This window comes from Achroia grisella, unplaced genomic scaffold, assembly GCF_030625045.1.
Source record: "Achroia grisella isolate CSIRO2021 unplaced genomic scaffold, CSIRO_AGI_Agris_v1 utg327, whole genome shotgun sequence".
Taxonomy (NCBI): domain Eukaryota; kingdom Metazoa; phylum Arthropoda; class Insecta; order Lepidoptera; family Pyralidae; genus Achroia; species Achroia grisella.
The window spans coordinates 2,923,442-2,937,768 of NW_026712799.1; the positions used below are offsets into that span (position 1 = coordinate 2,923,442).

A 14,327-nucleotide genomic window follows, 5' to 3' on the forward strand; every position below is an offset into this window, starting at 1 on the left:
TGTAAGTACAGCCCATAATCATTGGTTGGTTCAGCCATGACGATTGGCCCTGAAACTCTTCTTAAATAATAGTAAAATTTGAAATATTCATGGATTTATATTTTCTTTCTAAAAAAAAGCACAAATCGTATGAAACTAATAATCTAGATTTAGTGACCTAAATTCAATTAATCATAACTGTAGTAGCAACCGCGTTACTGAGTATGACGCAGAATACAATTATTTAGCTTTCCCAATTTTAAGAAAACTCAACTCAAGCTCACCTCGGCACCTTCGAAGCCTCATGGACTATTTAGATTTTAATTAATATGAAATTAGGTCTGCTAAAAAACTACCTCTGCTAAGTCATTTTGTGTTTTTATTTTTTTATTCACTGCTGTTGAAATATTTAATTGTACAATATTAGAACTCTCGTGGGCCATTAAATCCAATTTATGTGTGTAATATATTGATTCATTCTATTTCTAAGAACTAGTATCTTTAAACGGTCCCTGAGCTGAAATCTCCACTGTACTGAATATTGTGTGTAATACTAAATCTGTGACATTTTAATGAATTTATTTATTTCAGGGTAACAATGGACACGACTATAATATAATATTACTTTTACTTTGTAGACCAAGATATATATTATACCTACGATGTCCTTTATGAATTTGTAGTATCTACATCACTTTGCTTTATTGTCAATAATTTCTGCAGCCTACGCGAGATTATTAGATTATATCCTACAAAGATTGTGGTATTTTTTTCACTCGTTGAGCTATCGAAGTTTTCATACAAATTGCTAACGTATTAAAACATATATTACATTACATATATTAAAGTTTTCGGAAAAGGGAAATTTCTTATGTTATGTTTCTAATGTTATTTATGTACATTTGCAGTAATTACATAAGGGGGAGGGAGGGGTGGGGAGGTTATTATTATGGGTCACTGCCCCCTGTAACTGTTAGACCTTTACTTGTTGGACTTCCAAGTTTGCCCTGAAAACCATCACAGTTTATTGCTATTGAATTCGACGAGTTAACTGACCTATCTTCATGCCCATCATCCATCACTAATGAGCATTAATTGCACCCAACTACGCTGACGATATACCCAGAAACCTCAGTGTATATCGTCAACCCAGTGGTTGCATATATCTGCGCTAACGGTACCTGCACTTCAACCAATCTTCATGCCCATCATCCTTCACTAATGAGCATTAGTAGCACCCACCTACGCAATACCATTAGTATTCGCAGAAGCTGTCACCGTATACCGTCAACCCAGTGGGTGCCGGGGGAAGGGGATTGTTAGCAATGGGAACTAGTAACTCCTATTGCTAGCAATGTACCATGTTAGGTCGACCTCCACGTGGTTCTTCCTGGAAACCATCGTGATGGATTCTTGGTGAATTTGTCACGATGGGCTAACTGACCTGACTTCATGCTCATCTTATCATCCTGGTGCCCCGCCAGCGTAATCCGTTAGCGCAGGCGGGTGCACCATTCCATTATCATACACAAAAAAAAACCCAGTGGGTACATATACCTGCGCTAACGGTACACTTCAACCTATCTTCATGTCCATCATTAATGCTCCTCCAGCAGATACCGTTAGCGCAGGTAACGTAAGATATTTTAAACGGAAATTGGGGCCTTTTATATGGTATTGGCAGATCAATTGGGATCATCGGTAATCTTGGTATATGAACTAGTTGTCCGGTTGCTTTGGCCCGTGCCGCTGGTAATGGTCGGTACAATTATATTGTCCTTCATAGCAGTCTCTAATGGGTTTACATTTCTCAAAATTATGATTGGATCATGCTTTTGAGAAATTCCGATTTTTTACATCAAATCGTATGGTAGCAGTCCAGACGGGTTTAGTAAAAATTCCTGCGGATAATGAACTACGTTTTCGATATTGGTCACGGTGTTGATTGATTTGTAATTTTTTATTTGTGTAATTTTGTTTTTGTAGATGCATCATTTCATATTAATCGATATAAAAATGTGTAATTGTATCAGCGACATTACATCACTACACGGAAGCGAGACTCGAATTGTTCAGTGGGTTCCCCCCACGCACTCTCCCCCGGCACCTTGGCTATTTCTGTCCGCTACATAGCTCAATGCCACGGGGCCAACAACTCTAGCTGAATGAGATTACTCATTACACATCAATTGCAATTAGTTAACAAGATGACGTAAGGGGAACATCATAGTAGAAAAATGTACGTAATATTAATAATATATTCACGACGATTATTATTGATAGGGTAGACAGAAGCTTTGCGTTTAATGCAATAATGTAAATCAGCAAAATGAAGATCGACGGTTAGATATGCCTACATTTCGCTCATTATATTTGAATTCTATGTGTGAGAGAGGTGATGAGTCTACCGCCGACTGCGAGGGTTCTTACTGGTACCAATATGTTTTCATCTAAGATTCAGTCATACATTACTGACCAGATTTGAAATCACGACCCTTGTATGATTATTATTATGATTACACGGGATATTTAACGGCAAAACCACGACCACGACCACGACCTCCAATGGGCCCTGGCTATATAAAATTTCGTTAATCCTGAAAAATTTGATGATATTCTTATGGGGCACTACTATTACTAGTACTATTACAAAAGCAAAAATAAAAACACATGTTCTAATTAATGTGAGTATATTTATTTTGGTCCCATTTACCTATACATATATCTTACAAACTAGAACTATATATAAATTATAAGATACATTATCACATTTCTTACAAATATAATAATTAAATAGGCCGACCTAACATTTTTGTAGTAGGTTGTCTAATATATCGAGCTAATAGCGTTCATGCAATACCTATCAAAGTCTAATAAATGATTGACAAGTCATATACCATATTATAATTTTTAATATTGGTAACCCTAAATTTTGCTAAGCAATTAATTATGCACTTTACTTTTCAAAACAAACAAAGTATTCAAAAGTTATTTGGGAGTTGTTGAACTGATTATAATAACAATTGCTATTTTAAAATATCGATAAATTATCCATTAACATCTACATATTATTAAACACCGCTTCATCTGATCGTTTTCATTACAATACAGGAAGTTACTAAATAAATCATTCACTCACTCAGTCTTTTAATAATTTACATTCATAGTTTGTCATTCAATTCAAAATTTACGCACAAACGTATGACTGAAGTTGATTCTAAAATACAATTCTCAAAACAGGATATATTCTTCAGAATAATATTTTAATTTTTAATTTATTATTTCATTTACATTTGACTTCAGTAAATTTAATTGAAAGTCATTCTGCTTCAATCTGCACGTCATATAGGTAGTGCTGAACTATGGAATGAATGGAATTTAACGAAATTTTACGTAAAAATTGTATCGTGAGTATGGAGATAGACATATAAATTACTTAATAATAAATTTACCGTTAACTTTAAGGTATTAGCGAATTGTGGTTTAGAACGAACCATACCATATCGTTCAATCTTTAACTCTCTATGGGTCCATACCGTTGTCTGAACCAAGTCATTGCACTGTATTCTGGCTCGTACACGTCGGGTATTTCTTTATCGATGGCTTCACAATAAACCATCTTAACCGACGCTTCGCCGAAGAGCCTTTCTTCGTATTTAATTAGCTGTTTGAAAAATCCTGTATTCGGTCGAATTTGTGGCCTAGAAGAAAAATATTCAATTTAAAACTATGGTATAGATAGAGGGAGAGGGTGCTGCTCCTCAACCCAATACTGGAGCCGCAGCTGACTTTACTAAGCTTCTTAACACAACAATCTTAAACATCTTAGAAATTTTGGACCTGGAGGAAATTGAACTGTATGATTGAAATTTACGATGATAATGGAATGGTGCTCCCGCCTGCGCTAACGGTTTACGCTGGCGGGGCACCAGTGTAGAATGATAAGATGAGCATGAGGTCAGGTCAGTTAGCCTATCGTGACAAATTCACCAAGAATTTATCACGATGCTTTCCAGGGGGAACCGCGTGGAGGTCAACCTGATATGGTACATTGCTAGCAATAAGATCATCAGTCCACATTACTAACAATCCCCTTTCCCCCTGTATTTACAATTTAAATGTATATAAGTTGTCTAGCACCTGTAACACGAGCTCTGCTTAGCTTAGTATTAAATGGCGCTATATGAATTGTCCAGGGTTAAACTTTATATACATAAATTACATGTCACGTTGTTTGTCCGTGATGGCCTCCTAAAATACTGAACTGATTGCAAATTTGATTTTCACATTGTCTGCAATTTGATCTAACTTGAAAAAAGCTTACATCTGAATTTATAGTCGCAATATTATTTTATTCAAGAACCTTAGCCACAGCAACGCGTGGCCGGGTATGCTAGTATTATTATAAAAAAATATGCATTCCAACTTTTTATATTTACCTTCTCTGTTTCATGTGATGGTATGCGGTTCTAAGTGACATCTTCTGCCATTTGACCAAGTATGCCAGACACAGTGTCACCGATCTTGACACTCCTGCCACACAGTGGACCAAAACTACTTCCCCATTGCGTACAACCTACGACAAATTTATAATTTCTCTTAAAAAATTTCATTAAATGCGTTCAACAGGTACATTAAAAATGCTAATGCCATTGACATAGTTTAGATAGTCACATATTTCGGATTGTAAAAATTATAATCTTGTAGTAATTTACAGATATTATCATTACCTGTTACATAATTATACCATATGTCACGAGACTTGATCGAGCAATTTATAGCAAAGAATATAAAAATTGTTTGATTAATTTAAGAAGATCTATATTTTTACAGTTTTACTTATATGGACATATTATACATATTATTTAACAGTTGCAGTTGCAAACAACTTTACTGCTACTAAGAAACGGTTTGCACACAATCGCAATGAACTGTTTCAGAATACAAAATGTTGATAATTGTGTTACATAATTAAGCGTTTAGTCCACAAACCGCTCTCATGTAATAGCAACCGAATGATATATGAATTCATATATACAACTCCATGTATGACTGTATCCGTAATAGAAGCCAGGGTTATTTATCTTTACACAATCGATGTACGTAAATTTGAACTCACCTCATTAATCAGATTAGCAACTCGTTCCATATAAGGATGCATGTCAGAATTAGGAGTGTCGAGGAGTGGAACAAAATGCCTTGGTACATCGTCTTCAGGTGGAGGTGGCAGTTCCGGGGCTGCACTAACGATCAGGCCTGGATGGAGTGCTTTCACTGCACCAGGCAGGGCGTGTGCTCCACACACGTATACTGAATTCGTTACCCGAGAGACTCCAAGAGGACAACCTCTGAAAAATAATGTCCCAGTTAATAAAAGGTAACCAGATTAATACTTATAGAAATTTAAATTTCAAGTAAGAAATTTCCAAAAATGTTAGGATACGTCTTAAAAGTTCCCGCACGTTCTTAATGTTTTGCCAATTTAATTTCCTGTAACTTCTTAGACTAGGTTATTTTCTTAAAAATCGGTCCTCTAAAAATCAACTCCAAATCTAGCAAAATCCCAGGTCAAATCTAGCACAGAAATGGCCATTGTAATTGAAACTGTCAAACGACATGATCGCTAAGTTATTGCTAATTTCAAGAGTTTCAACAGACGAAAAAGGGGAAGAGTGGATAGGTCACCCCGACCCGACTGACCCCGACTCTCCGACCCTTGCAAGGACTAATAGATTGACTGAAAGTCGGCGCCACCCTGACGGCTACGACTTTAGTCTGTGGACACCGCTACGGAATCAAGACTCAGACCGTCATAAATTAATTTGTAATAGGCACAAAACATCGATCGGAATCGGGATTTATTTATCGGATCGGGTTTAGTCTGCCTTGTAAGCAGGCCAAAATTTCTAATGTACTAATACTATTTGTTCTGTGATAAATAACATCATCAATTTCATTTCAGACGAAAATTTAAGAAAAAACTAACTGCTGATGACAACTGCAAACTTGTTTAAATAATCGTTACTGTATTTCTTTCCTAGTTGAAACTAATAAATACTTTAGCAATTTCTGAAGATATTTAAAGAGAATGTTAAAAAACAGAATTACAATAAAAAAATACGGAATTCCAGTGGCAAAGTATGACAACAAGCCGATTCGTTGGGCACGTAAACATCACATACCACGCGGTTGTGTCACCTGGCAATCTGCCAGCGCCATCTGACCTAGCGAACTTGTTCGATTCCATGTGTATATCCCGAATTGTTTCTTAAACATCTTCTGAATCATGCATTGTTATTATTTATCGGTAGTAGTTTTTATTATCCATTTTTATTAACTATTATGATGTAGTTGTTTGCTTTTATTAAGTCGCCATTGTTGATTATATGTTTCGATTCATTAAGATTATACAAAATTTTATATCTTGTTAATTTCATATTATTAAATAATTTCTTTTTTATCTATTATCTTTTTACAGCACCGCGGGGGTCACTATAACTTCATGTATTTTACCATTTACCAATAGTTGGACCGTCACTTTGTATGAATTTCCGTTTACATTAAAAAAAACATTGATTGCCTAAATAATTATTTCGATTATTAATTTGAATATCCCGTATGTCTCCTGAATTTAAATTTTATGTACCTATTTAATTCCTCTTTGGTCAACTTTGCACTTTCCACCACGACAGTTGGCTCGTTATCTTCTCCAACACTTGCCACTTTATCAACTGTCAAAACCTTCATCTTTTAAAAATGTTCCCTTTTAAATATCTTCGAAATTTCAATTGAAGTTATTTCACTGCTCACAAGTCATGTATAATTCACAAGAAATGTATTTTTCACTTTTTATTAAATCGTGATTATCGTGTTTAATATCGATAGTTGTATTCGATGGGGACTCGATGAATGCGTACGAGCAGAACGTGATCCAACCGCTTACTGGCACCTGCGAATGATTCCCGCACCCAGTGACGGCGCGGGATTGCAATATCCGGCATTCCAAAGTTATTTTAATCCGACGGTGACGATTATTTTGTTTACAAAGCGCTCGTTCTTGTTTTAGGTATTATTATGAATAAAACAAATTAATTAAATAATTCAAACGATGTCATTTTATTATGAACATTGGCGAAATCCACAAGACCTGTAACAGACATTTGTAACCCATTTGCTAACAATCGTAGTTTGAAACTGAATGAACTGATAGTTCTGCGATTATATATTTATGGATGTTACATTTGATTATTTAAATTATTTACTTATTCAAAAACAATACAAATTGTGTAAGACAACATGATAGTAACCATACAGTAAATTTTCACCTACAACATAATAGCAACTTAAGCAGTAAATCTTGTTAGATCAGGCCCCGGTTAGACCGACGACCTAACCGTTTAGGCTATAGAATTACCACGAGCCTCTGTAATTACAGAATAGCTTATTAATAATAATTAATACATATAAAAGAAAATTAGTTGATTATTTATTTATTTAAACTTTTGCACAAAATATATATGTATATAGCAGTAGCAGTAGCAGTAGCAGTACATAAAAGAATCTTCAATTCTCGTTACTCTTATTTTCTTCTCGCCAAAATACCACAACAGTTTACACAATCCAAACAATTCGCGAAAGGTTTTATCTCGGTTTCAGCAGGCCAGTAGTTCTTAGGTAAATATTCGCCTCTCTTAAATATCTGGTCTTCAAGTAATTTCCAGAACCAAAGATAGCGGCGAGCTCTGAGGAACTTCGCTGTGGAATCCACAACTGCCTGGATAGCCCGTTGGCAAACAGGATCCAAGTTAGAGGGTGTATTGAAGGATAGATTTTGAATGTTGCAGCGAAACACCTTAAACCGAATAATTCATTAGAATTACATATTAAGTAGTATAAATTCATAATAAGTTATGTAAATCGTTAGCTGCTGAAATAATAATAACCCAGGATAATTATTTTCTTAGCGTCATCTAGTGCCAAATTAAGCAGACCTCGTACCTACTGCATACATTTTTAAATATAGCTAGAGTAATCTACTCTTTATATGATATATAGATATATATAGACTGTTACCACTATACATTTATATATATACTTATTCTGGTAACAGTAATGTGCTCTATATTGTTTTATTACACTACATTTATATCAAGTAGCTATATGTCCTTAATATATGGGCACAAATGGTATTTTACATACACTTTTAATTTGCACAAGAGTTGTATAGGAATGGATATTATTTTAATATGAAGAAGTTATATCTAATCAACAATAGGATCTTAAGAAACTAAGTACACTAGTACAATACCTCATGTCCGCACATTTCCAACATGCAATAGTTCACAAACTGTACAGGAACATAATCTACACGGTATCCAAGTTTCAGCAGGTGATCTGTGAAGTAACGTTTTCTAAGATAAACCTAATTCTGTATATTTCGTTTTACAGTGGACCCCCGGTAGTCCGACAATCATTTTGCAGGGCATTGTCGGACTATCGAATTTGTCGGATTATAGAGTACTGCCTAAGACCCCTTATAGTCCGAATTTTTTTACAAAAGAGTACCTTGTAGTCCGACAAATTATAGATCCAATGATGATTCTTTGTATTATATACATATACAGTGGACCCCCGGTTATCCGACAAACGTTTTGCAGGGCAGTGTCGGACCATCGTATTTGTCGGATTATAGTGCTGCTTAAGGGTCCTCTGCTTATAGTCCGGAATTTTTTACAAAAGAGTATCTTGTAATCCGACAAATTACAGATCCAGTGATAAGATTCTATGTTATATATGTATGTATGTATATGCACTCTGAAGTATATTGTCAAAGTAATATTCAATAACAAATAATAGACAATGTCGGATTACAAGGGGGGCCGGATTAGACAGGGGCCGGATTACCGCGGGTCCACTGTATATGCATATCCTTATACTCGACTACACCCTTCTGACGGGGCATCGATGCCCCGTCCAATTCAAACGGGGATCGAAATTACGACGGCCTGAGCTGAGGTTCCAACCCCTAGCAGTATCATAAGACTAAAGTTGTATCAATCAGGCGGGATTTAATCTTCAGCCGCTCCATAAGTCCTGCGGGTTTGGATTGCCATCTGCACTCGCCCCCTATCGTCCGGTGAAACTGTAGATACTAGTGGCGCAGTTGCCCGATGGATCTTGATTTGAATGCACTGCTTAAGGTTCTAACCTCAATTCAGTCTATTGTCATTCCAATCCCAGTTGAAATGGGACAGTGTTAATCAGAGCGGAAAGAAGTCAGTATATTTACCTCTTAAACCTCTTAATTTCTGCGGTTTATGTATAACAGTATTAAAAGAATCACACGGTCCATAATAAATAGTCACATACTGAAAGGACATGTTTTGAGACAGTAGGATTTAACACAATTTCTTCATTAAAATAATACCTATTTATAATATAAAATATTCGTTGTAAAATAAATCTCTATCAAAATTATTTAAATGACATGGAAAGTCATGTTATCATTATTGTTTATTCCCTTACCAGACTTAATAAAAAATAAACAGTCTAATATTTTTAGACGGAAAAGGTATTGATTGTTTACAGCTTATTTTTTTTTTCTTTATTGCTGGACATTTGCCAATAACATTGTATTCATGAGATATGTTTTTACAAAAAATATATCTTTATATTTATATCAGTTGTCTAGTATCCATAACACAAGCTCTGCTTACCGTGGGATTAGATGGCGTTGTGTAAATCGTCCAGGGATATTATTATTGGCAATAAATAGATTTATTATTATTAATCTTTTTCAAATAAATTTGAATTTCTATTTTCTATCCTAAATGTAAAATTTAATTCTTATATATAAAATTCTCGTATCACAATGTTAGTTACCAATTACCATACTCCTCCCAAACGGCTTGATCGATTTTTATGAAATGTTATATGCATATTCATATAAAATTTAAATAGACAATCATACCTACTGGTCTGAGAATCGGCTACTATCTATTTTTCATACCCCTAAGTGATAAGCGATATCCACCCCTAAATATATTTCTTTATTTATTCGACATATTTTATTTTTATTTAGGATTGAAAAATACATACAACCCTAAATTTTCACCCTTCTAGCATCAACCCGTATTTTTTAATTTGTATGGCAAAACGTTTGCCGGGACAGCTAGTATTAATATAAATGTAGAAATTAGTTTACACATTAACAACTTACCAATCAACTGTTATATTTAATGAAATATAATTGGGGGGAGGGGGGAGGGAATTGTTAGTAATGTGAACTATTGCTAGCAATGTACCATGTCAGCTTAACCTCCACGCGGTTCCGCCTGGAAACTGATGTGATAAATTTACCGATGGGCTGACCTCATGCTCATCCTATCATCCTCCACTAGTACCCCAGCGTAAACCGTTAGCGCAGGCGTGTGAACCAAACCATTATCATCTATTAAAAAAATAATTAAAAATTAATGATTTATATAGATGTAGGGTGCCAAATAAAAGAAGTATGATTTTAGATTCGTTATATTGAAACAAGTTACAAGGCTCTTGAATTCAGTCCGCTAACAGATGCTATTAAATTAATACAATTTTATTATATTAATCTGTCTTATCAGTCATACATTTTGTCACTGTTTATGAAACTATCATTGACGGATTTGCAGCTGTTCCGGCAAATTAAACTAGTTTATTCTGTACACAGTACTGCACTGAGACAGCAATAACATTTAAATATAGAAAATGTTATAAAAATCACAATTACTGTACCGCACTACAAACGCTAAACTGCTGTATATTTAGAAAATAAATCTACGAAATTGTGATAAACATGACGGCTATAAGTAAAAAATCTAATCCTTTCGTTTCTATCCAAAAACATATTCTAAGAAAATGTTATTAAATTACAAATCAAATAAAACTTACTTAATATGAGATGTTTTGAAACGGATTAGCGTTTGTAGGACGAAATTAATCTAATTCAAAACATTTAATACATGATAGAATCGGTTCTAAAACAATGTTCTCTAAATTTAAATTTTTTAGAGATGAGAGAGTGCTATTACAGTTTCGATATTAGACTATATCAATATTACGTTTCACAATCGTAATTATTCGTTATTGTATTAAAATGCAATAAATCTTAACCATAGACAACTTAGACTGCAATTGGACATCATTATAGTAAGTATAGCTATAGATTTTCAATTGTAACCAATTCAACATAAAAAAAATATAATATTAGAAAATGTACTCTGTACCTATCCATACAGAGTTAAATTTCTAATATTTTATTTTTTATTAACTCAGATGGCTCATAATGAGAACATGTCCAAACCAATCCAAACACTACATCCCAGTGTTTCATTACACAGCCTAATAATGAATTATTTCCGGTATATATCTACTCTATTTTTATTGCTTCCACTAACCATATTGCATAACGCCTGCAAATGTGTATGGTAACATGTTTTTGGTGACTTCTCTACTAGACTACATATGAAACAGTCCATTGAATGTAAAGGCTCTTTTACACGATCCACGACGATCGCTGCACCACTGCAGTGTGCGGCTAGCAATGTAAATATGAATGTTATATACCACTTTTCACCGTATTTCCACTAAAATACTTTGACATGTTTTTGATATCTCATAATAAAAATAAAATATTTGTTTGTTCGTACTTTTTTTCCCATTGCATGCTCATCACGCTTCACGCAATATAAAGTTCTGAGACATAAAGAAAATATAGTGTTGAGAACCGTTTTTTTTAAATCCCTTGAAAATATTTTTTTATATACATATGTTTGTAATGTTTAACACTATATTAAAATCACTCTAAATGTTAAACACGTATTTAGTGGAAAACCGATGTGATTATATTACATACACATAAACAAAGAGCGCTGCACTTTTTCTACTGTGGAAAAGGTCCCTAACTGATTTCCACATATGTACATTGTACATGTTTCATATAACAATTGACAAAATTAAAAACAACAGCGAATACACAAAATCTTCACCTTAATTAAAAAATAAAACCGATTTTGGCCGTATGCACGAATAATGAAAGTTGAACCGAGCTCAATTCAGTACAAAACATTCTACCTATAATTTGATAAATAATTCTAATTTAATTTACAATGGAATATCAAATAATGACGATACGAGGGCTACACTGAAAGTTTTTAGAACTGGCTACTTGAGAGCAATATAATAAAAAAAAATGTTAAAATTTTGAAAATGGAACTCTTTACGAATAGTACTGAGTATATAATTTATTCGTATGTCATGTGTTTTACGGTTTGGCGGCAAATTGAAAATAGTCTGTGTAACGTTATCATGAACTTAATACGAGAAAATTTTCGTGTGATGATTTTTTATGACTTTCGATGTCATCTAAGTCAACAAGAAAGTTATGATAGACTACTATTGGACTTCCACGATGAAGCCCCGTCTCGTGCCACTGTTTACAACTGGTTTAATGAGTTTAAACGTGGTCGCACTAATCTCACCGATGATTTGCGTGAGGGACGGCCTTCTACGGCGACAACCGAAGATAACATCCGTGTTGTGCGGCGTATGATAGAGACTGACAAAAGAGTGACCTATCAGCAGATCGGGGCAAGCTTAAAGATTGGTATGAGTCAAGTGCACAAAATCCTCCATAGACATTTGGCGGTCAGGAAGCCTTGTGCCCGGTGGATACCTTATAATTTCACTGAGGCTCAAAAACTCCGTCGGGTTGCTTGGTGCCGTGAAATGCATGAAAGATTTAACGGAGGTGACTCAAATTCTGTGTTTAACATAGTTATGGGAGACGAAAGCTGGATTTACTGTTATGATCCCGAAACTAAAAGACAGTCAGCTCAGTGGGTGTTTCCTTCTGAGGAGTTGCCAACTAAAGTGAAGGGAGGTCGAAGCATAGGAAAAAAGATATTGGCCTCGTTCTTTGGAAGAACAGGTCATTACGCGACAATTGTTTTAGAGGATCGAAAAACAGTTACTGCAGAGTGGTACAGTAACAATTGTTTGCCACGTGTTTTGAAAAAAGTGCGTGAGAAACGACCTCGCAGTAGGATCCTCCTTCACCACGACAATGCTTCGTCGCACACCGCCAGGCAAATGATCGATTATTTGGCGACCTCAGACGTAGAACCACTGGGTCATTCGCCTTATAGCTCCGACCTCGTACCTTGCGATTTTTATTTATTCCGAAAAATGAAAGAAAAAGTTCGAGGAAAACGTTTTATGGACGCCGAGGATTCGGTGGCTACGTTTTAGAAGGCCGTCAAAGAGACCCCTAAGGACGAGTGGGCAAAGTGCTTTTCTCAGTGGTTCTATCGTATGCAGCGATGTATTGACGTGAATGGACACTATTTTGAAAAGATAAAATAAAGGTAATAACTTGCTAATTTAATCAGTTTTTGATTTTCTAAGAACTTTCAGTTTGACCCTCGTATACGTTTTAGGACTAACGTCGGCGCTCACTGACATGACGGCACAGGATGGCACGGCAAACGATTAATAGCTCAAACCATTCTAAACCTTATTACAATACCCTTAACATTCGTATCTGATAGTCACAAGCAGTGCCGTGGCATTTTATGACGTCATACTATACTATGTATAATATTTCACGGCATTTATTTAAAATTCGAACATATTTTCGCGCCATATTGTCAGTGTGCATCAACAGTGTATATACATACATCTAATACATTACAATAAAAATACAAAAACTTTTATTGCGTCAATTAAAAATAAATAGAGATATTCTCTATGGCCTGTGTGTCGACGTGCCCTAGATTCGAAATTTAAAACTAAACAAAAAAAAACATTTATTATACACAATATAACAATGTACCTAATGTAGGCGACCATGAGATAAGCGGCCACAAGAATGCTGAATAAATAAACCCCTATTCAATGCTAACTAAAATCACAATATTTTATTATTACATACAAAAAAAAACTATGTTTTTATTCAGCATTCTTATTCATAACCTTGCGTTATAACGCATTACTAGATTATTATGCACTATATTCATAAAAATGTAAAACGTCTATTAAACCTTTCCTTCCTTTCTTTTTCCGAACTGGTTTTAATACTGGTCGTAATTGGCCTTTACAGACGAAAATGAGGTTACTCCAAAGCTACGGAAGGGCATATGGAGCTGCTGACTGCCAACTCCTGTCTGACGAATACGACTTTAGCTCCATATAGACTTTTCTCCATATGAAAGAAAATGACAACTTGCTTCTATAATTTGACATTATCCATTTTTACGAATAAGTTACATTTATAAACGTAATAATTATAAAATGCACTCAGTTTCTCGTTC

At 34.8% G+C, this 14,327-nt stretch overlaps 2 protein-coding genes across 2 annotated transcripts; both read right to left on the reverse strand.

Annotated features, from left to right (window-relative positions):
- Positions 1 to 3,484: 3,484 nt before the first annotated feature.
- LOC131843642 (dual specificity protein phosphatase 14) lies at positions 3,485 to 6,943 on the reverse strand. Its single transcript, XM_059192317.1, has 4 exons — positions 6,626 to 6,943; positions 5,099 to 5,327; positions 4,419 to 4,555; positions 3,485 to 3,680 (listed from the first exon to the last, which is right to left on the reverse strand). The coding sequence occupies exons 1-4, from the start codon at positions 6,724 to 6,726 to the stop codon at positions 3,494 to 3,496; spliced, it is 654 nt and encodes a 217-aa protein (XP_059048300.1). The 5' UTR covers positions 6,727 to 6,943; the 3' UTR covers positions 3,485 to 3,493.
- Positions 6,944 to 7,509: 566 nt separating this feature from the next.
- Positions 7,510 to 9,485, reverse strand: LOC131843643 (UPF0728 protein v1g117062-like). The gene is made up of 3 exons (XM_059192319.1): positions 9,269 to 9,485; positions 8,288 to 8,373; positions 7,510 to 7,831 (listed from the first exon to the last, which is right to left on the reverse strand). Exons 1-3 carry the CDS (start codon positions 9,357 to 9,359, stop codon positions 7,559 to 7,561), a joined length of 450 nt encoding a protein of 149 aa, XP_059048302.1. The 5' UTR covers positions 9,360 to 9,485; the 3' UTR covers positions 7,510 to 7,558.
- Between the last annotated feature and the right edge of the window lie 4,842 nt (positions 9,486 to 14,327).

Bases quoted from the DNA above. Each gene is read 5' to 3' on its own strand.
- LOC131843642 (XM_059192317.1), bottom strand. From the start codon at position 6,726: ATGAAGGTTTTGACAGTTGATAAAGTGGCAAGTGTTGGAGAAGATAAC. The intron at 5,328-6,625 runs GTACATAAAATT...ATTATTTTTCAG, and splicing joins ACCAAAGAGGAATTAAATAG to AGGTTGTCCTCTTGGAGTCT. The intron at 3,681-4,418 runs GTAAATATAAAA...TTTTTCTTCTAG, and splicing joins CATCACATGAAACAGAGAAG to GCCACAAATTCGACCGAATA.
- LOC131843643 (XM_059192319.1), bottom strand. From the start codon at position 9,359: ATGTCCTTTCAGTATGTGACTATTTATTATGGACCGTGTGATTCTTTT. The intron at 8,374-9,268 runs GTAAATATACTG...GTTACTTCACAG, and splicing joins GAAATTAAGAGGTTTAAGAG to ATCACCTGCTGAAACTTGGA. The intron at 7,832-8,287 runs GTATTGTACTAG...ATTCGGTTTAAG, and splicing joins TGGAAATGTGCGGACATGAG to GTGTTTCGCTGCAACATTCA.